This window comes from Cetorhinus maximus, chromosome 25, assembly GCF_964194155.1.
Source record: "Cetorhinus maximus chromosome 25, sCetMax3.hap1.1, whole genome shotgun sequence".
NCBI classification, from domain to species: Eukaryota; Metazoa; Chordata; class Chondrichthyes; order Lamniformes; family Cetorhinidae; genus Cetorhinus; species Cetorhinus maximus.
The window spans coordinates 13,886,017-13,910,697 of record NC_135903.1 but is presented as its reverse complement, the minus strand read 5'-3'; the positions used below and the strand labels follow the sequence as shown (position 1 = coordinate 13,910,697).

The window sequence follows — 24,681 nt, the reverse complement described above, 5'->3', positions numbered from 1 at the left end:
TTCAGGAGCTTAAGCGGCAGCTGGGGGCACTATGTGCATTCATGGGGCCGAAAGGTTTGTGGTCACCCCTCAGCTTAAGGAAGCACAAGCAGAGGGGGAATGGGTGACCGCCAAACAGAAGAAGGGGACCAGGTAGGTAGTGAGGGAATCCCCCCAGTGCATCATGCTCGCAAACTGTTTTTCGGCCTTGGACAGTGAGAGTGACAGATCCTCTGAGGAGGCCAATCCACCCATTGTGGGTGGTCCAGCTGCTCGGGGCAGGGGGAGGAAGAAGTGTGGAAGGGCAATTGTGGTAGGGGGTTCGTTAGTGAGGGGAGTAGACAGGCGCTTCTGTGGCCGTAGATGTGACTCCAGGATGGTATGTTGCCTCCCAGGTGCCAGGGTCAAGGATGTCTTGGAACGGCTTCAGGGCATTCTGAAGGGGGAAGGTGAATAGCCAGAGGTCATGGTCCATGTTGGGACCAATGACGTAGGAAGAAAGAGAAACGAGGTCCTGCAAGCAGAGAGTTAGGTAGGAAATTGAAAAGCAGGGCTTCAAAGGAATCTCCGGATTACTCCCAGTGCCACGCAGTAGTGAGTATAGGAACAGAAGGACAGAGCAGATGAATGCGTGGCTGGAGAGATGGTGCAGGAGGGAGGGCTTTAGATTCCTGGGGCATTGGGACTGTTTCTGGGGGAGGTGGGACCTGTACAAGTTGGACGGGTTACATCTGAACAAGAACAGGACCAACATCCTCGCGGGGAGGTTTGCTAATGCTGTTGGTTGGATTCAAACTAAATTGGTAGGGGGATAGGATCCTGAAAAGTAGTTCAGAGGGGAGAGAAGCTGAGATGGAATTAGAAGTTAAAATGCTAGTAAGTGAGTCTGGAGGGCAGAGGAAACAGGCTAGATAAGAAAGAGAGCTTAGCAAAGCTAAATGGAATATATTTTAATGCAAGGAACCTGAGGAATAAGACAGATGAGCTGAGGGCACGGATAGGCACGTGGGAGTATGATATCACAGCTATGACCGAGACTTGGCTAAAAGGGCAGGATTGGCAGCTTAACATTCCTGGTTATAGGGTATTCAGATGAGATAGAGAGGGGGATAGAAGATGATGGGGGTGGGGGGGCGGGGTTGCAATATTGATCAAGAAATCAATTATAGCAGTGAACAGGGCTGGTATCTTGGAAGGATCATCAAATGAGGCCATATGGGTAGAAATAAAAAACACAAAAGGGGCAAACTGTTGGGTGTATACAATAGGCCCCCAAACAGTCAGGGTGGGACAGAGGATCAAATATGTAATCAATTTTCAGAGAAGTATAAGAATTATAAAGCAGTAATAGGAGGGGATTATAACTACCAAAATATTGACTGGGATAGTTTTAGTGTGCAAGGTAAGGAGGGAGCAAATATCTTAAGTTGCATCCAGGAGAATTTTTTTAGCCAGTACATAGAAAGCCCAACAAGGGAGGGGGCAGTTCTGGGCCTAATATTCGGAAATGAGCCCGGGCAGGTGGAAGGCATATCAGTAGGGGAGCATTTTGGAGATAGTGACCATAACTCAGTCAGACTTAGGATAGTTATGGAAAAGGATAAGGTTGGGACAGGAATAAAAGTTCTAAACTGGGGAAATGCTAATTTTACTAAGATGAGATACGATTTGGCCCAAATTACTTGCAGAAAAAACTGTGTCAGAGCAGTAAGAGGCATTCAAGGAGGTAATAGCGAGAGTACAGGGAAAATATGTTCCCGTAAAGACAAAGGGGACGACCAAGTCTGGAGAACCCTGGATGTCATGAGACATAAAGGTTAGGATTAAGAAAAAAAGAGAAGCTTATGGCAGACACCGGGGGCTCAATATGGCAGAGTCCCTCGAGGAATATAAAAAGTGCAAGAGGGGACTTAAAAAGGAAATTAGGAAAGCTAAGAGAGTGCATGAGAAAGCATTGGTGGGTAGAATAAAGGAAAACCCAAAGGGTTTTTTAAATATATGAAGAGCAAGAGTGTAACTAGGGAAAGAGTTGGGTCAATTAGGGACCATAGTGGTAATCTGTATGTGGACCCGGAAGACGTGGGCACAGTCCTCAATGAATACTTTGCATCGGTCTTCACAATGGAAAAGGACGATGCAGGTATAGACATCAGGCTGGAGGACTGTGAAATATTGGAGGAAATTAACATTGAGAGAGAGGAGGTACTAGCGGGTTTAGTGGCTTAAAAGTGGATAAATCCGCAGGGCCAGATGAGATGTACCCCAGGCTGTTGAGTGAGGCAAGGGGCCCTGGCAGTAATTTTCAAATCCTCTCTGGCCACAGGTGAGGTGCCAGAGGACTGGATGACTGCTAATGTTGTCCCATTATTAAAAAAAGGGAGGAAGGGATAGACCAGGAATTACAGGCCAGTCAGTCTAATCTCAGTGGTGGGGAAGTTACTAGAAAGAATTCTGACGGACAGAATATATCTGCACTTGGAGAGGCACGGATCAATCAGGGATAGTCAGCATGGATTTGTTAAGGGAAGGTCATGTTAGACAAATTTGATCAAATTTTTTGAGGAGGTAACCAGGAGTGTTTACAAGGGTAATGCATTTGATGTGGTCTACATGGACTTTAGCAAGGCTTTTGATAAGGTCCCTCATGGCAGACTGGTCAAGAAAGTAAGAGCCCATGGGATCCAAGGCAAAGTGGCATGTTGGATCCAAAATTGGCTGAGAGGCAGGAAGCAGAGGGTGATGGTAGAGGGATGTTTCTGTGACTGGAAGTCAGTTTCCAGTGGGGTTCCACAGGGCTCAGTGCTGGGGCCTTTGCTGTTTGTGGTGTATATAAATTATTTGGACTTAAATGTAAGGGGTATGATCAAGAAGTTCGTGGATGACATGAAAATTGGTAGAGTGGTAAATGGTGAGGAGGATAGCTGTAAACTGCAGGAGGATATCAATGGACTGGTCAGGTGGGCAGAGCAGTGGCAAATGGAATTCAACCCGGAAAAGTGTGAGGTAATGAACTTGGGGAGGGCTAACAAGGCAAAGGATTACACTATGAACGGTAGGACCCTGGAAAGTACTGAAGATCAGAGGGACCTTGGTGTACATATCCATAGATCCCTGAAGGTAGCAGGGCAGGTAGATAAGGTGGTTAAGAAGGCACATGGGACACTTGCCTTTATTAGCCAAGGCGTAGAGTACAAGGGCAGGGAGGTTATGCTGGAACTGTATAAAATGTTGATTAGGCCACAACTGGAGTACTGCGTGCAGTTCTGGTCACCACATTATAGGAAGGATGTGATTGCACTGGAGAGGGTGCAGAGGAGATTTACCAGGATGCTGCCTGGGCTGGAGGGTCTGAGCTATGAGGAAAGATAGGATAGGCTGGGGTTGTTTTCCTTCGAGAAGCAAAGGTTGAGAGGGGACCTGATAGAGGTGTATAAGATTGTGAGGGGCATAGATAGAGTGGTTAGGAAGGTGCTTTTTCCATTAGTAGAGGGGTCAAGAATCAGGGGGTATAGATTTAAGGTAAGAGGTAAAAGGATAAGAGGGGAGTTGAGGAGAAAATGTTTCACCCAGAGGGTGGTGGGAGTCTGGAACTCACTACCTGAAAGGGTGGTTGAGTCAGAAAGTCTTGTAACATTTAAGAAGTATTTAGATATTCACTTGCATTGCCATAGCCTCCAGGGCTATAGGCGAAGCGCTGGAAAATGGGATTAGTGTAGTCAGATCTTTGTTGACTGGCGTGGACATGATGGGCTGAATGGCCTCCTTCTGTGCTGTAAATGTCTATGAGTCTATGAGATTATATATAGCACGCTATTTCTTATTTTTACAGGAAGGCCACATCATACTTTTTCCGTCACACCTAAATATCACACTTGGATATTAGATTTAAGTTGGTGAGGCTTACATTTCTTCCATTATTCCTAACTTTCAGTATACCCCACCCCCCGCCTGGTAGGTGATGTTATGGTATGATGCTTCTGGGATAGGCAGGATACACCAGTGGGCATGTCCCTATCTGTCATTTCTGTATGTTCGTATGTTCCCCCTTCTGTTGCTATTTTCCACTGGTGCAATTAGCGTCAACTCCCCAATATTGGTCCAATTCCTTTTGAATCTATGTCCCGCATCCATTATTGCAAAATGTGGCCTTAGGTCACCAACCAGCACCTCATAAAGACCATATTCTGCCAGTCTACACCCTTGACTAGACCCTCCAAACCCCTATCCCAACCAAACAGAGCCCTCAACTACCAGTATCAATAAACAGAGAAAATGAGAGGAGAACAGAGAGAAGTAGAGCAACAGAAAGAGAGAAACCAATTAAGGAAAAAAAGAGAACACAAGAAAAACATAAATAATATTATCCTTTAACTTATTGCCAGCAATAACGACCAGTAGATCTTTAAAGATGGGAGTGTAGGAAAGAGCATAAAAGGTCAAATTGGGTTCAAGATTTTAAAAAGGGCCACTAAATAAAGCAAGTTAGACCATGGCTGCACCACATGCACTCCTGGACACCCCAATATAGGAAGGATATGACAGCCATAGAAAGTATAAGATGACGATTCAGTCACTAACTACAAAAACAGCAGCTCAGAACTCACCGCAGCATTCAGAACAATCTAAGTGCGTTAACTTGTTTTTTCCAAAACCTGGTCGACAATGATCCACTCGAACTGTGTTCAGAGAATTTGCAATGTAATAAAAGGTGGGCAAGCTTTCTTTCATTTTGTCCAATACAACACTCTGCTTCTTGAAGAAAGCCTCAATACGATGTCGGGCCTGAAATAGAATCACACAAAAGCTGTGTCACAACATCTGCTTAGGTTCCATGACAGAATAGTGAATGAATAAAATGGAAATACTAGAATGGCAGCAGCTTGCAGGAATGTTTAATTGCCCTCGCCAGCTGAGTGTTGAATGTTTTTTGATATATTACAGTAATAAACCATCAGAACTGGATTTATTACTGGGAGTTTAACCCTAAGTTACCAAATACAGGAGACATTTAAACACTTTTAATCTGCTCACAGCATTGTCCCATTTTTGCCATTTTGTGTCACAATTTTTATTTTGTTACTGTCAATGTATCAGTAATCACATTGTTATTGAACCTGGACAATCTTCTTGCTGACTGACAGTTACATTGTTAAAGACAACTGCCTGTTAAAATATGTGATGGGCACTGGTTCACCCATCAAAATTGTATAAATGGGTACAGCTTTAAAATTCTGGTATGGAAGGGACTGGAAAAGCCTGCTGCATTGAAGAGCTGTCTTGAGAATAAACCAGCTTGAGGTAAAAGACTAGCTTTGGACTCATTCTTCCATGACAAGTACTTATTATGATTAATTTTTATTAACCTAATCTAACATATTTTTACAAAAAATTATCTTGGAAAAATGTAAATCTGCTGTTTACCTGCTTTCTTTTTCCTTTTGGGTTGTGCCGTCTATTTTTCAGGAAGGATTAAGTTTAGTAAACTGGCTTAAATATCCAAGTAAAAGCCCAGAATTGGAAGATTCATATATCTCCATTTGAGAAGGAAGCTAACAATCTCTGATATGAGTTTATGCAGGAAAGTGATTACTGATAACAGGCACACCATCAGCTTTGGAGCTCAACAAGATGGGTTAAATTGACTCAAAGCGTTAAATACTGTTTTTGAATGAAAACACAGGGATTTGAAATATTAATCAGGGTGCAACACCATCAAGATAATGCTGCCACAGACAGCATCCCTTTATTATACTGTGGCTATTCTCTATCCCCATTCTCCATGAATGATTCACACTTCATACTGCAAAGGATAGTCTTGACTCTTGGGCCTAGATTTTTGCAACAACGGAGAGCCTCTCCATTGTTGCAAAAGTGGCGGAGGAGGCTAAAATCCAGAAGCCCCGCCTCTGAACATGGAATCTACCATTTTCTTGGGGGCAGGTCAGGATACGGGCATGTGCATTTCACCAAGGCAGCTGCCCATATAAAACAGCAGCTACCTCCAGTCATGTCCAATTTTTGTTAGCCAGGCGTGGAAAACATGACATGTGCAGATTAGACCTGGTAGGAGCAGGTCTAAACTTTGCGCAGTCCTTTGGAGAGACTGCGGTACCCCTTTGGAAATGGTTTTGGGAAACCTTTGGGTGAAGGTCAAGTGCCATTTGGGAAAGGCAAGCTACCCTTTGGGAGAGGTAAGGTGTCCTTTGGGATTGTTAAAAGTGGACATGAATGAGCATAAAAAGTGCATAAACTCATTTGAACTGTCAAGAAAGCGGTCAAAACTTTTAGAATTCCTGCCTTTTAAATCTTTGAAAAAAACTGAGTGTTTAAAAAAAAACAGCTTGCTAATTAGTTCTGTCTGTTGACATAAGCCTGAGGGCTTCCATTTCTGGATTAGTGCTGCATGACTAATTTCATATTTCCATTATCACAGTAGGGTACATGCCATTTCATTTTGAATGACTGCTACAAGTGATTATAGATTATTTTGAAGTGGGACTTTGAATTCCAATGTTTGGTTTTATACAGGATTAAGTACTTGAATGAAATGTTTGTTTTTATAAGGGATTATGTAGTTGAAAGAATGTAAATGTAGTGATTGGATTTTTATGAATGAGAGTTGTTTTTAATTAAAGTCTGCATTAGACATTTAGAAATTTAGTTTATTTCATCTCAGCATGTGCTCTGAGGTCTATACAGTGAGTAATGGGTGCATTGGAATGGGTTGGCATGAGTTGGCATAGGTGCTATAAAGGGCTATGGTTGAGGGTAGAGGGGCATGGATGGCATGAGGGGCTGTGGGTGTGGGTGGACAGGCATAGGTTGGCATGGAGAGTATGAGAAGCCATGGGGGTGGATAGAAGGGCATAGGTTGGTTTGAGTTGGCATGAATAGGGCATAAGGAGTGTGTGGAGTGGGTGGGTGTAGAGGGTTGAGGGCTATAGGGCTGTTTTATGTTTTACTTTTTGAAGAAAAATTTCCGGAGAGTGCTAGTGCCTTCTGCCCAGCCTGTCTCTGCACCCTGCAGCCTCCTCAGTTCTTCCCAGGTTGCTCGTCTTCGCTTCTAATCTAGCCCACCGTCCCCGCCCTTCCACCCACCAGACTGATAATCTAACCCTTGGGTGATTCTCCCATCTCTGTGCACCCAACCTGGGAGCAAAAATCTGGGCCTAAGTGTTCCTACACTGATATCATATATCTTACACTTAAAACTTGGAGATAGGCTTTCACTATCAGATTGTTACACTTATGACAGTCCTGGTAGGAGCTGGTTCTAAATGTTCTTTAACTTACCTTCTCTACTCTTCTGTTTGTTTCATCCTCACAGTCATGTATGAATTTTTTACATACTTCTTCCCATCCATAGCCATAGGGATCCACTGCAGGTTTGAAGTGAAAATAGTTTGTGGTTTAAACTGTGCTACAGGTTGAGTCTATAACCCAGATCCTCTACAGATTTCTCTACAGGTTTAGTTTCAAGTGACTGGTGCAGATTTAAAAAACAAAGAACTGAATTGAAAGGAACTTTACATTACATTAGAGTGACATTCTAATAATAATTGCAGACATTATTGGAATACCGTCCAAAAAGGCCACCACTATAATAAAGGCAAAATACTGTAGATGCTGGAAATCTGAAAAGAAAACAAAAAATACTGGAAAAATTTAGCAGGTCTGACAGCATCTGTGGAGAGAGACAGAGATAATGTTTCGAGTCTGTATGACTCTTTTGAGATCTGAAGAAGAGTCATACAGACTCAAAACGTTATCTCTGTCTCTCTCTCCACAGATGCTGTCAGACTTGCTGAATTTTTCGAGCACTTTTTTGTTTTCTTTTAAGGTGCCACCACTGTTTGTTAAGCCTTCCACTGAACATAACACACGACTCCCATGCTGCTGAGGTTATCAAGTTTAACACCTGCAGGCGGGTCCCATACTCTAGTTTTTTGGGTCAGGCATCAGGGAGCATGCTTTAGAAAAGCTGTTCAGTGGAATTATGGTAGTGGAAATCTCAAAACATCCTGCACATCTATGCAAGCAGTGCAGAATAGGATATAAGCAACAGAGTTTCAGATGAACTTAAGTATATGAAGAGTAGAAGGTACAAAGCCGGCTGATAGAACATTACAATAATTGAGTTGGTAGGTGAAAAAGGCATGGGAAAAAGGATCAGCATCAGAAGGGCTGAGATAAATGTGAAGGTGATGATATTATGGAAGTGAAAATAGGTGAGCTTTGTGATGAAAAGGATATGGAGTCAAAAATTCAGGTTGGAATTGAACAGGAAGTTGAGATTATGAACAGTCTAGTCTGGCCAAATTGGGGGTCAGAATAACTAGTATGGCGGAGGCCAAATACAATTACTAGTGTTGCAAAGAGTTTCAGTATCTCTGCACTGCTCCATACCTGCCCTTCAATGGTTATAGATATATTCTTATTCACTTCAGTATTTTCTTAAATCATGCAGAAGAGGAGGCCATTCAGCCCAATGCATCTATCCCATTCACTGCCTCTCTCTATCCCTTTAAAACTTTTCTTTTTAAAAACTATTATGGATTTTGCTTCCACCCACTCTTTCTGGTACCACATTCCATTTATTAATAACATTTTGCATACAGAAATTCTCATGATCTCTCCTTTTGTTCTTCTGGTGATGACCTTAAACGTATGCTCTCTATATGTAGGCAGTGCACTACCCACATATTTGGTTAATTAAATCATCTTTCTAAAAGATTTATTCGAGCACTGAAAGGTTGCTGTGATTCCAAGACAACATCAATTCACAGATGCGTACAAAGCTAATGAAGACAAGCAGTGTACACATAATCTGCAATAAATCTTTGAGGAAAAAGTCACTACACATTTAAGTACGGACTCCAGATGCTGCACTGCAGATTGAACTTACCTTTAAATGTAATGAAGAGTTCAGTTATTAAGCCTTTGTGTGGTATTTTGACAACATGGCATCTCATCTCTACATCAGTTATTCTGCAGGTCAGGTCGGAAATTAGCTCTTTCTCCACTGACTTGAACTTACGAAAAAAACGATTATTGGAAGGATCATGGCATTCATGCGTATGATAGCGAGTTGAAAACTTAAATGAATAGTCGGGTTCACGAAAGCCTGGAAAATTTCAATTAAAAGGTTTCTTTGTGAGAACTACTAGAAAATTAATAAAGTTGAAGGGCCACGAAACACCCCACTGACAGCTGATCAACATCAACAGCTGAGGTGGTGGTACAGTGGTATTGTCACCGGGCTAATAATTCAGAAACCCAGGGTAATGCTCTGGGGTCCCAGGTTTGAATCCCACCACGGTAATAAAAATCTGGAATTAAAAGTCTAACAATGACCATGAAACCATTGGTTTTAAATCTGTCTTCCTTACCTGGTCTACACGTGACTCCAGGCCCACAGCAATATGGCTGGCTCTTAAATGAGTCCTTGAAAATGGTCTAGCAAGCCACTCAGTTGTATCAAACTGCTAAAAAGTCAATAAGGAATAAAACTTGACAGGTCACCTGGCATCGATCCAGGTACTGGAAATGACAATGCAAACTCAGCTGTGTTGACCCTGCAAAGTCCTCCTTATTAATATCTGGGGGCTTGTGCCAAAATTGGGAGAGCTGTCCCACAGACTAGTCAAGAAACAGCTTGACCTAGTCACACCTATGGAATCACCATTAGCCCTGGGTACGTCCTGTCCCATCAGCATGACAGATCCAGCAGAGGTGGTGGCACAATGGTATACAGTCGGGAGGGAGTTGCCCTGTGAGTCCTCAACATTGACTCTGGTCGAGGTTTCATGGGATCAGGTCAAACATGGGTAAAGAAACCTGATTACCACATACCGCCCCTCCCTCAGCTAATGAATCAGTGCTCCTCCATGTTGAACACCACTCAGAGGAAGCACTGAGGATGGCAAGGACCCAGGCTGTACTCTGGGTGGGGGATTTCCATGTCCATCACTAAGAGTGGCTCGGTAGCCCCAGTACAGACTGAGCTGGCCGAGCATAGCTGCAGACTGGGTGCCAACATGAGGGAAAATCATACGCGACTTCATCCTCACCAACCTGCCTGCCGTATTGTTAGGAGTGACCACTGCTTAGTCCTTGTAGTGATAAAGTCCCATCTTCAAATTGAAGATACCCTCCATCATGTTGTGTGGCACTACTACCGTGCTAAATGGGATACATTTTGAACAGGTCTAGCAACTCAAGACTGGGCATCCATGGAGCACTATGGGCCATCAGCAGCAGCGGAATTGTACTCAAATATAATCTGTAACCTCATGGACCCAGTATATCCCCGACTTTACCATTACCACCAAACCTGGGGATCAGCCCTGGTTTAATGAAGAGTGCAGGAGGACATGCCAGGAGCAGCACCAGGCATACCTAAAAATGAGGTGTTAACTGGTGAAGCTATAACACAGGACTAATTGCGTGCCAAACAGTATAAGCAGCAAGCGATAGACAGAGCTAAGCGATCCCACAGCCGACAGATCAGATCTAAGCTCTGCAGTCCTGCCACATCCAGTTGTGAATGGTGGTGGATGTCATGACTCACTGGGGATAGTGCGCTGTAATATGAAGCCCCACTGTTCCCCAAGCTGCGACAAATGTGAAAAGTTTGACCAAACCACCAGATTGCCCCAATTCTACCTTAACTGTTTAATTTAGGTTAACAGAATACAAGCACCAGGTTTGTAAACTTAAGAAGTAAATAACTGTTTATTAAACAAATTGTCGTTAACCAGTGGCAAAAGAAATATGAACTGCTAACTTCTAACACTATGACTTAAACCCTTCTTAAATCCGTGCGCGCACACGCATGCGCACACACACACATAAAAGACATGGATTTTAAGGGTGGGATAAAACAGTTCAATAGCACCAATGCAAAGTACAGGATCCGATGGGTTGGATTCTTGATCGACGTATTCCAAATTCCTTTCAGTTCTTGTTGATGACACGATGTGGTCTCCCAGCACTTTCCGTATTTAGTTCACTGGTTAAGAATTTGTTTTTCAATGTCTCTAACAGTGGTTTTCCCCTGTCCTTTTTACAGGGGTTTCCTCAGATAGAGACCAGGTTATAGAGATATGAGGAAAAGAGATTTTAGATGTTTTCTCTTTGCGAGCCAGGAGCTTTCTGCTGTACTGCTACCACACAAAACCTGGTCACCAGGTCAGGAGCCAATTAAAACGTTGTTGCCAAGCAGCTTCCTTGGGCCAGGACTCCTTTCCGGTACCATCCTGTCTTTCATGGCACACTCTGTTCCAGGACTGCAACATTATATATATCTCTCATCCTGTTCCAGTGGATATATCTTTCAAACTGCAGCCATTGTAATTCCAATCCACAGTCCAACAGAAAATAAAAAGATATGTTCTCTACAACAGTCCAACAGAAATAAAAAGATATGTTCCTTACAGTGGACAATTAAACAACTCACCAGAGGAGGAGGCTCCACAAATATCCCCATCCTCAATAATGTGCCCAGCACATCAGTGCAAAAGATAAGGCTGAATCATTTGCTGCAATCTTCACTCAGAAATGCCGAGTGGATGATCCATCATGGCCTTCTCCAGAGGTCCCCAGCATCACAGATGCCAATCTTCAACCAATTTGATTCACCCCATGTGATATCAAGAAATGGCTGAAGGCACTGGATATTGCAAAGGCTATGGGCCCTTACAATATTCCAGCAATCATAGTGAAGACTTGTGCTCCAGAACTTGCCATGCCCCTAGCCAAGCTGTGCTGGTACAGCTACTGAACTGGCATTTATCCGGCAATATGGAAAATTGCCCAGGTATGTCCTGTACACAAAAAGCAGGACAGATCCAACCTGGCCAATTACCGCCCTATTAGTCTACTCTCGATCATCAGCAAAGTCATGGAAGGGGTAATCAACAGTGCTATTAAGTGGCATTTGTTTAGCAATAAGCTGCTCACTGACGCTCAATTTGGGTTCCACCAGAGTCACTCAGCTCCCGACCTCATTACAACCTTGGTTCAAACATGGGTGAAAGATCTGAACTCCCGAGGTGAGATGAGAGTGACTACCCTTGACATCAAGGCGGCATTTGACCGAGTGTGATATCAAGGAGCCCTACCAAAACCGGTGTCAATGGGAATCAGGGGGAAACCTCTCGGCTGCTTGGAGTCATACCTAGCATGAATGAAGATGGTTGTGGTTGTTGGAGGTCAATCATCTCAGTTCCAATGACCTATCTTCCACCATCAGGTCAGAAGTGGGGATGCTCGCTGATGATTGCACAATGTTCAGTACCATTCTTGACTCCTCAGATACTGAAGCAGTCCATGTCCAAATGCGGTAAGTCCTGGACAATATCCAGGCTTGGGCTGGCAAGTGGCAAGTAACATTCGCGCCACACAAGTGCCAGGCAATGACCATCTCCAATAAGAGAGAATCTAACCATCGTCCCTTGACATTCAATAGCATTACCATCATTGAATCCCCGACTTTCAACACCCTGAGGGTTACCATTGACCAGAAACTGAACTGGACCAGCCATATATATACTGTGGCTACAAGAGCAAGGAAACCTCTTAATTACCACCTACCATCTCCATCAGCTGATGAATCAGTGCTCCTCCATGTTGAACGCCACTTGGAAGAAGTACTGAGGGTAGCTGTGGCACAGAATGTACTCATGGTGGGGCACTTCATTGCCCATCAATTAAGAGGTTTCTTTGCCTGTGTTTGACCTGATGCCATGAAACATCATGGGGTCTGGAGTCAAAATTGAGGACTCCCATGGCCATTCTTTCCCATTGTATACCACTGTGCTGTCATCCCTGGTGGTTTGTCCTACTAATGAGACAGGACATAGCCAGGGATGTAAATGGAGGCGTCTGGGACAGTGACTACAAGATCGGTGAGTGTGACTATGTCTGGCTATTGCTTAATTAGTCTGTGGGGCAGCTCTCTCAATTTTAGTGAGGAGGACTTTGCAAGGTTGACTGGGGAGAGTGTGCCTTTGTCATTTCCAGTGCCTAGTTCAATGCCAGGTAGTCTGTTCAGTTTTATTCTCCTTCAGCTTTTTCTGCAGCTTCTTCAGGGGGCAATCATAGTCAACCACAATGTTGCGGATCTGGAGTCACATATGGGCCAGACAGAATAAGCACAGCAGATTTCCTTCCCTGAGAAGCTCTGAAGAAGGGTCATACAGACTCGAAACGTTAACTTTGTTTTTCTCTCTCCACAGATGCTGTCAGACCTGCTGAGTTTTTCCAGCATTTTCTGTTTTTGTTTCAGATCTCCAGCATCCACAGTATTTTGCTTTTATCTTAGTATTCATTCTTGGGATCTGGGTGGCAACACCAGAATTTATTACCCACTTCAGAAGATGGTGGTGGGTTTTCTTCTGCAGATGTTTGATATAATTGAGTGGTTTGCTAGGCCACTCTAGAATCAACCATATGTGGGACTGGAGTTATTTAAGTAATTGGGTTTTTACAACAATCCAACAGTTTCCTGGTCACTTTTACTGATACCAGCTTTTTATTTTCATATTTAGTTTATAAACTGAATTCCATATCTCAAATACCATAGTTACATTTGAACTACTTTGTCCTGGATTACTAACCTAGTAACACAGCCACAACAGTACTATACACAGAGCACTGTGACATAGTGTTAAAAAGTACATGATGTCAACTGTACCATGGGTTTAGAAGTATGAAGTGTCAGTGAAATGGAGATAGTGAAACATCATTAAAGACTATAAATTAACATACATACATGCTCATGGCTAAGCAGTGCAATATATTGTCAACCTATTCTGAGTCTGGGGAACCTGCTAATCTCAAATGAAATGGCCCCGAATTTCTGTAAGAGATGTCCTGATCTTGTGCTGAAACTTCAGTGAGAGATCAACATAACTCCCAGGGAAACAAGGTCAGTGCCAATTTTCTGCCGTTGAATGATGTTATTCCAGGGAATATGGCAGGATATCAGGAGAACCACTGTGAAAATATAGGGCTCTTATTTTTCTCCAGTATAAAATAGGCTCACTGCAATTTGAGAACACTGGTCCTATTCTCCTTGCATGGAGATTCTCCCAGTTTTCTGCTGTAACTTAAATGTAAACAGCTGAAAATATGGAAATTCAGGCTCTGTGTAATGGATATTTAGTTATAGTCACGGGTAGAAATGTGTCCTTTGTCTTTCACCCAATATTTACCATATACCGAGAATTTCATATCAAGGAATAGTTCCTTGTTCTTATCCACATCCTTGTAGGAAACCGTGCATGTGTAATCTCCTGACATGAACTTGTCAAAGGATTTCAGTATAAGGCTTCCTGTTTCAGATATCCTCACATAAGGCTCCCCTGAAATGGAACACACAAAACCTACTGTTAGCAAAATGTCACACAACTGTACTCTTGTAATTCTTTAAAGGGAAATTTAGTTGAAACACTTTCCTAAGTTCTAAGCAGCTCAACATAGAAAACTGACATGGTATTTGGGGGATAATGCAGTTCTCAGCTACAGGACATCAAATGAACTTGTATACAATATGAGTGAAGGTTGAAGGAGAGTATTAGGGCAAGATCCTCTGATTCCTGTATATTTCAGGTGTGACGCACATGTTTTCATTCGGCGGCTGTGGATTCTCAGGTTTATTTCTGAGATTGGTTTGTACACACTAAGACTTTTCTTGGTGAATGATATTTAGAAATAACTAAGCAAATAGGATAATTTTCTTTTAAAGCATAGTAAAGCAAAGCAACAGAATAAAAATCCATAGAACTAATCATATTCAAAGGATTTGCAGCATTTGGTTTCATTGGTATTATGGAAGTGCCAGCTGCTGGTTATCAGAAAATATCTGAAGCAATAAATGATTCCAGCTATTACAAAGCTTAAGGAATCACTATAGAATATTGTCTTGAGAGGAAGGGTAAACGGAATAGCCAGATATCACGAGGCCAAAGGATGAGATGATGTTTATGCGACACAGTTATGTTTCGGTTATTTTTCGCCAAAGGCAAACTCTTTGTCATTGTATCAAGTGATTACACAAGAGTAGAAAGCAGCTTTATTGACAATTTTTCAGAGGCAGTTACCACCCCGAGTACTTCACTCAATAGCACAAAAGATGAAGCAAATTAAAATGGGAAAGGTCATCGCATTAGGATATTTTGAGTAAACTCCAATCCTGGAAGAGCTCATTTGCAAAAGGTCATCACAAGACTGGCACATCAGGTGCTACAGCTGTTCAAATGCAACAAAACAAGGAAAGTGACAAAAAGTGATTGCAGTAATATAGTTATTACTTAGTTATTTCAACTTACACTTACCAAGAAGTTCTCTCTGACATCTGCGTCCCCTTATCCTCACTCTTCATATAAACTCCTTCACTCGTATTCTTTGCTAATCCCTTGACCTTATCATCTCTTGCAGCTTTTCCTTTATGAAGTCTCACTCACTGGCAAGGAAATTTCTCTCTAGTTTCTTCTGTCTCACTCTATCCACAATCCTCATCCCATCATCCTCATCCCATACTGGCACTCACCAGCTGAGAACCTCCAAAGATATAGTTTTTCCCCTCCTTCCTTGTCTGTGTGCTACCCTTTATTAAAATTGTCCTAGGCACAAATCAATTCTTTATGCACACTAATAATAACCAGCTCCAGCTCCCCATCAGTTCTCGCAATACCAAACTCCAACATGTTAAACTGCTCGTCCAACACTAAGTCATGGATGACTCACAACAATATCCCAATGGACACCAGAAAGACCAAAGCCATCATTTAGGCTGAACCACACTATTTTAAATCATGGGGCAGAAGCAAGGATGGTGTTAATCTTAGCTTGATATTGAAACGGGTGATATACTTTGAAATGGGTGATATTGGATCAGTTGCCTGTTACACATCCTTCCTGATTTTCATTTGATGAGTGTGTGAGATCCACTATCGCCCAGATATCATTACAGTCATGATTAAAGACATGGTTACTGGTACAATGTATCCTTTTTTTTATTCATTCACAGGATGTGGGATTCGCTATCTTTATTGTCCATCCCTAGTTGCCCTTGAGAAGGTGGTGGTGAGCTGCCTTCTTGAACTGCTGCAGTCCATATGGTGTAGATACACCCACAGTGCTGTTAGGGAGGGAGTTCCAGGATGTTGACCTAGTGAGAGTGAAGGAATGGCGATATATTTCCAAGACGGGATGGTGAGTAACTTGGAACTTCTAGGTGGTGGTGTTCCCATCTATCTACTGCACTTGTCCTTCTAGATGATAGTGGTCATGGATTTGGAAGGTGCTGTCAAATGAGCCTTGGTGAATTCCTGCAGTGCATCTTGTAGATGGTATAAATTGCTGCTACTGTGCATTGGTGGTGGAGGGAGAGAATGTATGTGGTGCCAATCAAGTGGGCTGCTTTGTCCTGGATGGTATCAAGCTTCTTGAGTGTTATGGGAGCTGAACTCATCCAGTCAAGTGGGGAGTATTCCATCACACTCCTGACTTGTGCCTTATAGTTGGTGGACAGGCTTTGGGGAGTCAGGAGGTGAGTTAATTGTCGCAGCAATGCTAGCTTCTGACTTGCTCTTGTAGCCACAGTATTTATATGGCTAGTCCAGTTCAGTTTCTGGTCAATGGTAACCCCCAGGATGTTGATAGTGGGGGATTCATTGATTGTTATGCCATTGAACGTCAAAGGGTGATGGTTAGATTCTCTCTTGTTGGAGATGGTCGTTGCCTGGCACTTGTGTGGCATGAATGTTACTTGCCACTTGTCAGCCCAAGCCTGGCTATTGTCCAGGTCTTGCTGCATTTGGCCATGGACTGCTTCAGTATCTGTTGCTCGCTCAGTCCCATCACTGCTAAAACCTTTATTTATGTTTTTGTCACCTCCAGATTGGGGTGCAAAGAGGTTCAATTTAACCATGCCCAAACACTACCAGAAACACATCCAACAACATATTCGATCAGGTGCTGCAAAGGCATTCGTGGCAACCACCTAAAACAGGCAAGACCCCTTGAATATGTGTAATATACCTTTAAGACAAATGTTGTAATGTAAGATCACATGATCTTGAAACCCAATAGCAGAGCAGCGCAGGCTATCTCTGTATTCAGTAGTCTTGAGTTAGAGTTTGAAGAGTAAAGACAGTGTTTTGAGTTGTAAGCACACAAGTGTAGCTGCTGAGTTCCTTTTGTAATAAACAGAATGTGTTTCTTCTAAGAACGGTCTACTGACCTTCTCTGTCTTGGTACCAACTCGGTCACCCTGAAACAAGCATGCAAACCGGATCCTTTAGCCCCAACAAACCAGGGCACTGGATCCAACAAATTGGTGACGAGAGTAAAAAGCAAGAAAAGACATGAAAGGACAAGGTAAAAGCAAGAAAGAACGAAGGAAATCAGAAGAACCGAAATCGGGCCATACCTCGCACGGTAGTTGTAAGTAAAGGAAAATTTCCTTCCTGATTGTTGAAGCAATCCCCTCAGAGCATGCTGCAATTTGGAAAAGTTGAGCCTTTCGATCCAATTTTGGACTACTGGTCTCATTACATTGAACGCCTTGTGTTCTTCTTCCAGGTGAACAACATCGCAGGGGAGGAGAAGAAGCATGTGATCCTCTTATCCACATGTGGGAGTGAGAAATATGGATTAATTTATTGGCACCCAGTGCCCCAGATTCGAAAAGTTTTGATGACTTGGTGAACCTCGTAAAGAATCATTACCAGCCCAATCTGTCGTTGACGATGCAATGGTTCAAATTTAACTCAAGGAATAGAGCCACGGGGGAGACAGTTGCTTGTTGTGTGACAAGTCTGAAACAGTTAACTGAACACTGCAAGTTTGGTACATCTATCAATGATATGCTTAAAGATCATTTGGTGTGCGGTATAAATGAAGATGCGATTAAGAAGAGATTACTGTCTGAAACAAATTTAGATTTTCAGAAGGTATTGGAAATCGCTCGGGCAATGGAAGGTGCAGTGCGAGACTCAAAAGCCATACAGGGAGCGCAAAATGGTGCCGCCCTCCACGTTGGACAGGGAGCCTCAGCTAAAAAGAGCGCGAAAGTGAAAAGCTTTACTCAGAAACGAGAAGCAGCCACCACTCGCATACAAATTAAAAGAGATAACTTAGCAGCAAAAACATGGCATAATGGTAATAGAGGTAGAAGCAGACAACCTTTTAATGAATCACAGTTCAAAAAGATCGAATGTTTTTTCTGTCATCAAAATGGACACCTTATGAGACATTGTAAAAATAGAATCAGGCAGACTTTCAGACAAAAGCAAAAACCCAATGAGATTGACGGCATTGAAAAACCTGAAGCAATAGATTCAGATATTTATTCGTCATATAATTTAAAGGTAGGAAGAACAGAGCCTATCTACGTAAACTTCAGATTGAATGAGAGGCCTATCAGAATGGAGGTGGATACTGGAGCAGCCACTATGGTGATTGGTGAGCATATGTTTAAATACCTGAATCAGGGGGAATGTAAACTAAATTTAGAAGCAATTGATGCCAAATTGAAAACTTACACGGGAGAAGACATACAAGTCAAGGGCGTATGTAAAGTCACAGTACACTATGGAGGTCAAACAGTGAAATTACCCTTGAGGGTGGTAGCAGGCGAGGGACTTAGTGTCTTTGGGCGAAACTGGCTGAAAGAAGTTAAATTGGAATGGACTGAAATCTTCCAACTGAGAACTAATGGGCTATCAGAGCTACTACAAAAACGTGCCTCAGTTTTCAAGGATGAACTTGGAAAGATTGAGGGGCTACAAGCAAAGATTCATGTAGATCCAGAGGCAACACCAAGATTCATGAAGGCAAGACCAGTATCTTATGCAATGTGGGATAAGGTAGACGTTGAACTGGACAGATTAGAAAAACTGGGAGTGATACAACCAGTGCAGCTTTCAGAGTGGGCAGCACCAATTGTACCTGTTCTCAAACCTGACTGAAGCATTTGAATTTGTAGGGATTACAAATTAACAGTCAATAAAGTGGCTAAGTTAGGCAGACACCCCATGCCAAAAATTGAAGACTGGTATGCTAAGCTGGCAGGTGGAACTGCCTACACGAAGCTTGATATGAGCCATGCTTATCAACAATTGGAATTAGAGAAGGCCTCCCAGAAGTTTGTCACCATTAATACATACAAAGGGTTGTACCAATACATCTGTTATCTTTTGGCGTATCTTCAGGTTGCGCCATATTCCAAACAACCATGGAAAGTTTACTTCAGGGACTGCCCCACATTGTAGTTTATTTGGATGATGTTCTCATGACTGGACTCACTGAAAAGGAACATTTGGTGAACTTAGATGAAGTTATGAAACATTTTTCGCAGGTTGGAGTGCGGTTGAAAAAAGAAAAGTGCACATTCCAAGCGAAAGGAGAACTTACCTCGGTCACAAGGTCGATTCACAAGGCCTACATCAAGTTGACAAAAAAGTGGAAGCCATTAGAGAAGCACCAGCGCCAAAGAATACATCCAAACTGAAATCATTCTTGGGGATGATCAAATACTATGGACGCTTCTTGCCTAATTTGTCGACAGAACTGGAACCACTGCATTACTTGCTCAAGAAAAACCAGCGATGGTCTTGGCAAACACCACAGGAAGAAGCTTTCACAAAAGTGAAACAGTTGTTACAATCATCTACACTTCTAGTACATATTGACCCAAAAAATGAGTTGATATTAACATGTGATGCATCTCCCTATGGAGTGGGAGCAGTGCTTTCCCACTGAATAGATGATGGATCAGAACAACCTATAGGGTATGTATCAAGAACACTCAATACTGCAGAAAAAGGGTACTCTCAAATAGAAAAAGATAAGTTTTGGTGTTAAGAAGTTTCACCAATATGTATACGATTGTCACTTTACTATCATATCGGACCACAAGCCATTATTGGGGTTATTCAGCGAAGGCAAGGCTACACTCCCCATAGCCTAAGCAAGAGTACAAAGATCTTGGCAGTGAATGAGTATACTTTCATTTACAAATGAAGTCAAATTGCAAATGCAGGTGCACTCTGTCGTTTGCTCGTGCAAGTAAAAGATGAGGATGTTCCAATTCCTCAAGACTTCGTTTTGTTATTGAACTTCCTGGACTCATCACCAATATGTGCTAGACAGATTAAAGATTAGACAAATTGAGACCCAGTCTTATCCAAAGTGAGAAATCAAGTTCTTCATGGTTGCTCACCAAAACAAGAATCTGATGAAATGAAATCGTATTTCCAGAGAGCTTACAAAATAACCAGCCAGGAAGGTACCTTATTGTGGAGAGCAATTGATATTTTATATATATATATATTTATAAATATATATAAATAAATATCTGAATCTATTTTATTGATGGTTCCTCTAAAAGGACAAAAGCACCCAGCTTTTTATGGTGGCCTGGGATGGATGAAGAAATAGAAAACTTAGTGAGAAGTTGTATGCAGTGTCAGCATGCACAAAAATTACTTGCAACAGCTCCGTTACACCCCTGGGAGTGGCCAGGAAGGCCATGGGTGCGAGTACATATCGACTATGTGAGACCTTTTAAGGGAACAATGTTTCTACTTATCATTGGTGCACATACAAAATGGATGGACATATATGAAGTGAGGTTACCGACATCTTCTGCTACAATAGACAAGCTACAACAAAGTTTCGCATCAACGGACTACCTGAAGTGGTCGTATTAGACAATAGAACAGTATTTATGAGTGCTGAATTTCACGGATTTATCAGCCTCAATGGCATTACTCATGTGAAAACTTCACCATACCATCCTTCTTCAAATGGACTGGCTGAGAGAGCAGTTCAGACGTTCAAACCTGGTATGGAGAAATTGTTTGGAGAATCTATAGCGACTAAATTAGCACGTTTTCTTTTCCATTATAGAACCACCCCTCAAAGGACAACAAGTGTCACACCTGCGGAATTGTTGATGAAGCGCTGTCTCCGATCAAGATTGAGCCTAATTGTGCCAAGCATGGGGCGGGGAGAAGGTGGAAAGGAGGCAGGGAAGTCAGAAAATTGGACATGACTGTCACAGTTGTGACAGGACATTTAACGTAAGAGAGAAAGTATTTGTGAAAAATTTTAGAGAAGGACCAACATGGTTGTTTGGTGAAATAAGTGCAGTAACGGAACCTCTTTCCTACCACATGAAATTGGAAGATCGAGTTTTGAGTTGTAAGCACACAAGTGTAGCTGCTGAGTTCCTTTTGTAAATAAACAGAATGTGTTTCTCCTAAGAACGGTCTACTGATCTTCTCTGCCGTGGTACCAACTCAGACACCCCGAAACATGTGTGCAACCCGGATCCTTTAGCCCCAACAAACCAAAGGGCACTGGATCCAACAATATGCTAATAAAGGGCCTAATGCCTGTTTTGGGGTCCAAACAGGAAATGGCTATAAGCTGAGTGGAGCAGGTGTCGGCCTTCTGGCCTATACGAGGCCTGACCAAGGTTCCTTACAGAGCCTACAGGAGGCTGCCACCAAAAAGACAAGTTTTAAAAAACATAAGTGAACATGGAGCTGAAAGACATTGTCAGCCATAGCTTGTTCTCCTCCCATCTGATCTCATTTTAGATCCTCTGTTAGAATTCCAGCTTGCTGATCCTGCACCCTACCCCACACCCCACAATTTGATGAGGTGTGTCTGGGTAATTAACAAACAAGGCTAGCAGACCAATTTGCCTTGCTCCTGCCAAACTCTTTAGGCGCACAGTGTGTACAGTATCCAGACTGTAGGGTGAAGTGTGTGCAGTGTCCGATTTGGATGCTGGAGTATGCAATGTCCAGATCAGATGGTGCATTGTGTGCAGTATCCAGATTGGAAGAAGTGTGTGCAGTATCTGGATCAGAAGGTGCATTGTGTGCAGTATCCAGATTGGAAGAAGTGTGTGCAGTATCTGGATCAGAAGGTGCATTGTGCGCAGTATCTGGATTGGATGGTGAAGAGTGTGAAGTATCCGGATCAGATGGCGCAGTGTGTGGAGTATCTGGATCAGATGATGCATTGTATGGAGTATCCAGTCAGAAGGTGCCTCACGTGCTGTATCTGGATTGGATGGCGCATTGTGTGCGGTATCCGGATTGGTCAGTAAAGTGTGTGGAGCTTCCGGATCAGACAGTGCAGTGTGTGCAGTATCCAGATCGGATGGTTCAGTGAATGCTGTATCCAGATCGGATTATTCAGTGCATGTAGTCTCCGGATCAGATTGCTCAACTTGTGATGTATCTAGATCAGATTGTTCAAACTATGCTGTATCCGGATCAGGTGGGTCAGTGCGTACTGTATACAGATTGGATGGTTCAGTGTGGCTTATCTGAATTGGATGGTTCAGTATATGCTGTACTTGGATCGGGCTTAATTCATTTTCTAGATCAATTGTTGGCTCGCCTTGCCGGCCTCCTAATCTCTACCTTGTACAAATTCCACCATGCCCAAAATTCAGCCACCTGTATTCTGTCCTGCAATAAGAACTACTCTTCCATTATTCCTGTCCTCACCAACTTATATTGGCTCCCATCACAAAAAGCATTACATTCAAACTCCTCGCCCGTCTCAATATTTCCATCCATGTTATCTCCACAATCTCCTCAAGCCCTATCGCTGCATCCATTGGTGCTCAAACTCTGGCCTTGCATGCATGCTCACTGCTCTTGTCCTGGCAGAGCTTTACACATGACAATGTACTCTTGAACTCCCACCTAAACCTTCTCAGATCTTTGATAAGGCCTTTAGCCAATCCTCCTGGTCTCGCCCTTCATGCCTTGGCATTCATTCTGTTACCCACTTTTATCTATGAAGTCCCTCCCTTATAGCAAAGGCACTATGCATGCAAATTGTTGTTAACAACACAAAGAAGATACAACCACATCATTGAAAAGGCCATATTTTAACTCATAATCCAGTTCCTTTATTAGTATTGCTAAGTGTAATAGCATAGCAACACAATATTACAAAGTAATTGGCTAATAGGTAACTTACATATATTTCACATAGTACATACTGAATGACCCATGATTCCCAAATACAGTATATGGTGGGTATATGGCAGCACTGTTTGGACAAAGGGACAATGTATTATTTTGTAGATCCAGGTCACTGGATAAACTGCTACTTTGTTTATAGCACAGATACAGACATAAAAGACATATCTGATGTATAAGTCAGCACTCTAATCACTCAACCAAGGGCTATTGTTCTGAACTGCCCCTTGTTCGTAAGAAAACCTGCACTGTATGTGCCTGCATGTTGTTTAACAGTGCGGGAACATTACAACCAGGCCTGATTAATCTTCATTTAGCATTCACACAAGCGGAAACACTGGCACACTGTGGCCCCTCCCTAAGCTAGGCACTAGCCACTTGGCACAAATGTACCTCTTTACTGCTACTCTAGGTGAGAATAATTAACTCAGTAACAACCACAGCGAATTTGGGATCTTTTTAAAATTATGAACTGATGTAGTGCAACATGCAGTGATGTCATGGCATTGTGCAGGGTTGTGGTTCTGTTAATGTAAGGTATACCATGTAGAATATGATTTTCCATAACATGTGGGTGCTTAAGGAACAACTGTTACACATCTGTGGTATGATCTAGCATCTCCATATATGGAGAAAGTAATGTGCAAACTGCCTCTTGAAAATGTTTTCTACCTGAGAAGATTGATCGGCGCTATACTGTAAATTTGGATGAATGCTGCTATTTGTGTATCAACAGAAATTTTATATGTTGTAAATAAATGACTCAAACCTTAATTTTTTTTTAGAATAATAAAATTTGTTCCACACCTCTGTTCAGTTTTGTAAGTCAACTGCAGTTACCTCATTTAAAGGGATGGAAACAAAAAACTCGTGCTTAAACTCCCTGTATTCATATTTTAAAATATAACCTCATGGCAATATTGTTATCATATTTCAGAAGCAGCTAAGTGCAATACTTTAGAATTAGTGATTATTTATAAATAAAACCTTTCAAAAATTAATTGTTAATATTGCCATTGCATAAATCCTCTACGCCGATGGTTCTCAAAGTATGATCCACGAACCACTGCTGGTCCGCAAGGGTCCTCCAGGTGTTTGTATCTTCTGTGAGCTGGTCCAAAATGTAGGTCACTGACGCAGAATGTCACAGCCAAAGCCGTATAAGAGAACAGGTCAGAAAGCTCATCTCCACCACTCACATGACATTATACGACCAGATCAGCTCCCACGTGCATGGCACAAGTTGTCATAGGCAATAACAATGTAGCTTTATAAGCAACATTTATATTCCTGTTGATTTTGTTTGATTAATATAGATGTAAGATAGATATTAGTTTCTTAGAAGATTGTGATAATTTTATAACATATTAGAATGTTTCAAATAAATGCTTTCTCTTGTAGTATTAATGTTTATAATAAATGTATATATTTGTGTTTCTTGCATGAATTAATAATTTGCTTGAGATACTCAATCAAAAAAATCCACATAAATATATTTCATTTAGTAGTGAAAAAGCAGTGAAATATTTATAGTTTCCACAAGTTCCCATTAACTCTGAGTTTTATTTGCGGTGGAAAGGGAAAGCAGGTGGGGTAGGACTGATAAGTGGTCCTTGGGGTCTTTTGCCCTGCCTAAATGGTTCGTGGATGAAAAATTTCAGAATCACTGATCCCCTTCTCT

The 24,681-nt window shown here is 42.2% G+C and overlaps 1 protein-coding gene across 1 annotated transcript in view; it reads right to left on the bottom strand.

Moving 5' to 3' along the window:
• The window catches only part of LOC144667675 (zona pellucida-binding protein 2-like), a 46,603-nt gene that overhangs the window by 2,144 nt on the left and 19,778 nt on the right, over positions 1 to 24,681 (bottom strand). Inside the window, exons 4-7 of the mRNA XM_078529129.1 lie at positions 14,203 to 14,345; positions 8,885 to 9,011; positions 7,273 to 7,358; positions 4,657 to 4,761 (exon numbers count right to left, since the gene is read on the bottom strand). Of these exons, the coding sequence (XP_078385255.1) occupies positions 4,657 to 4,761; positions 7,273 to 7,358; positions 8,885 to 9,011; positions 14,203 to 14,345 (461 nt within the window). The remainder of the gene's footprint in view (positions 1 to 4,656; positions 4,762 to 7,272; positions 7,359 to 8,884; positions 9,012 to 14,202; positions 14,346 to 24,681) is intronic.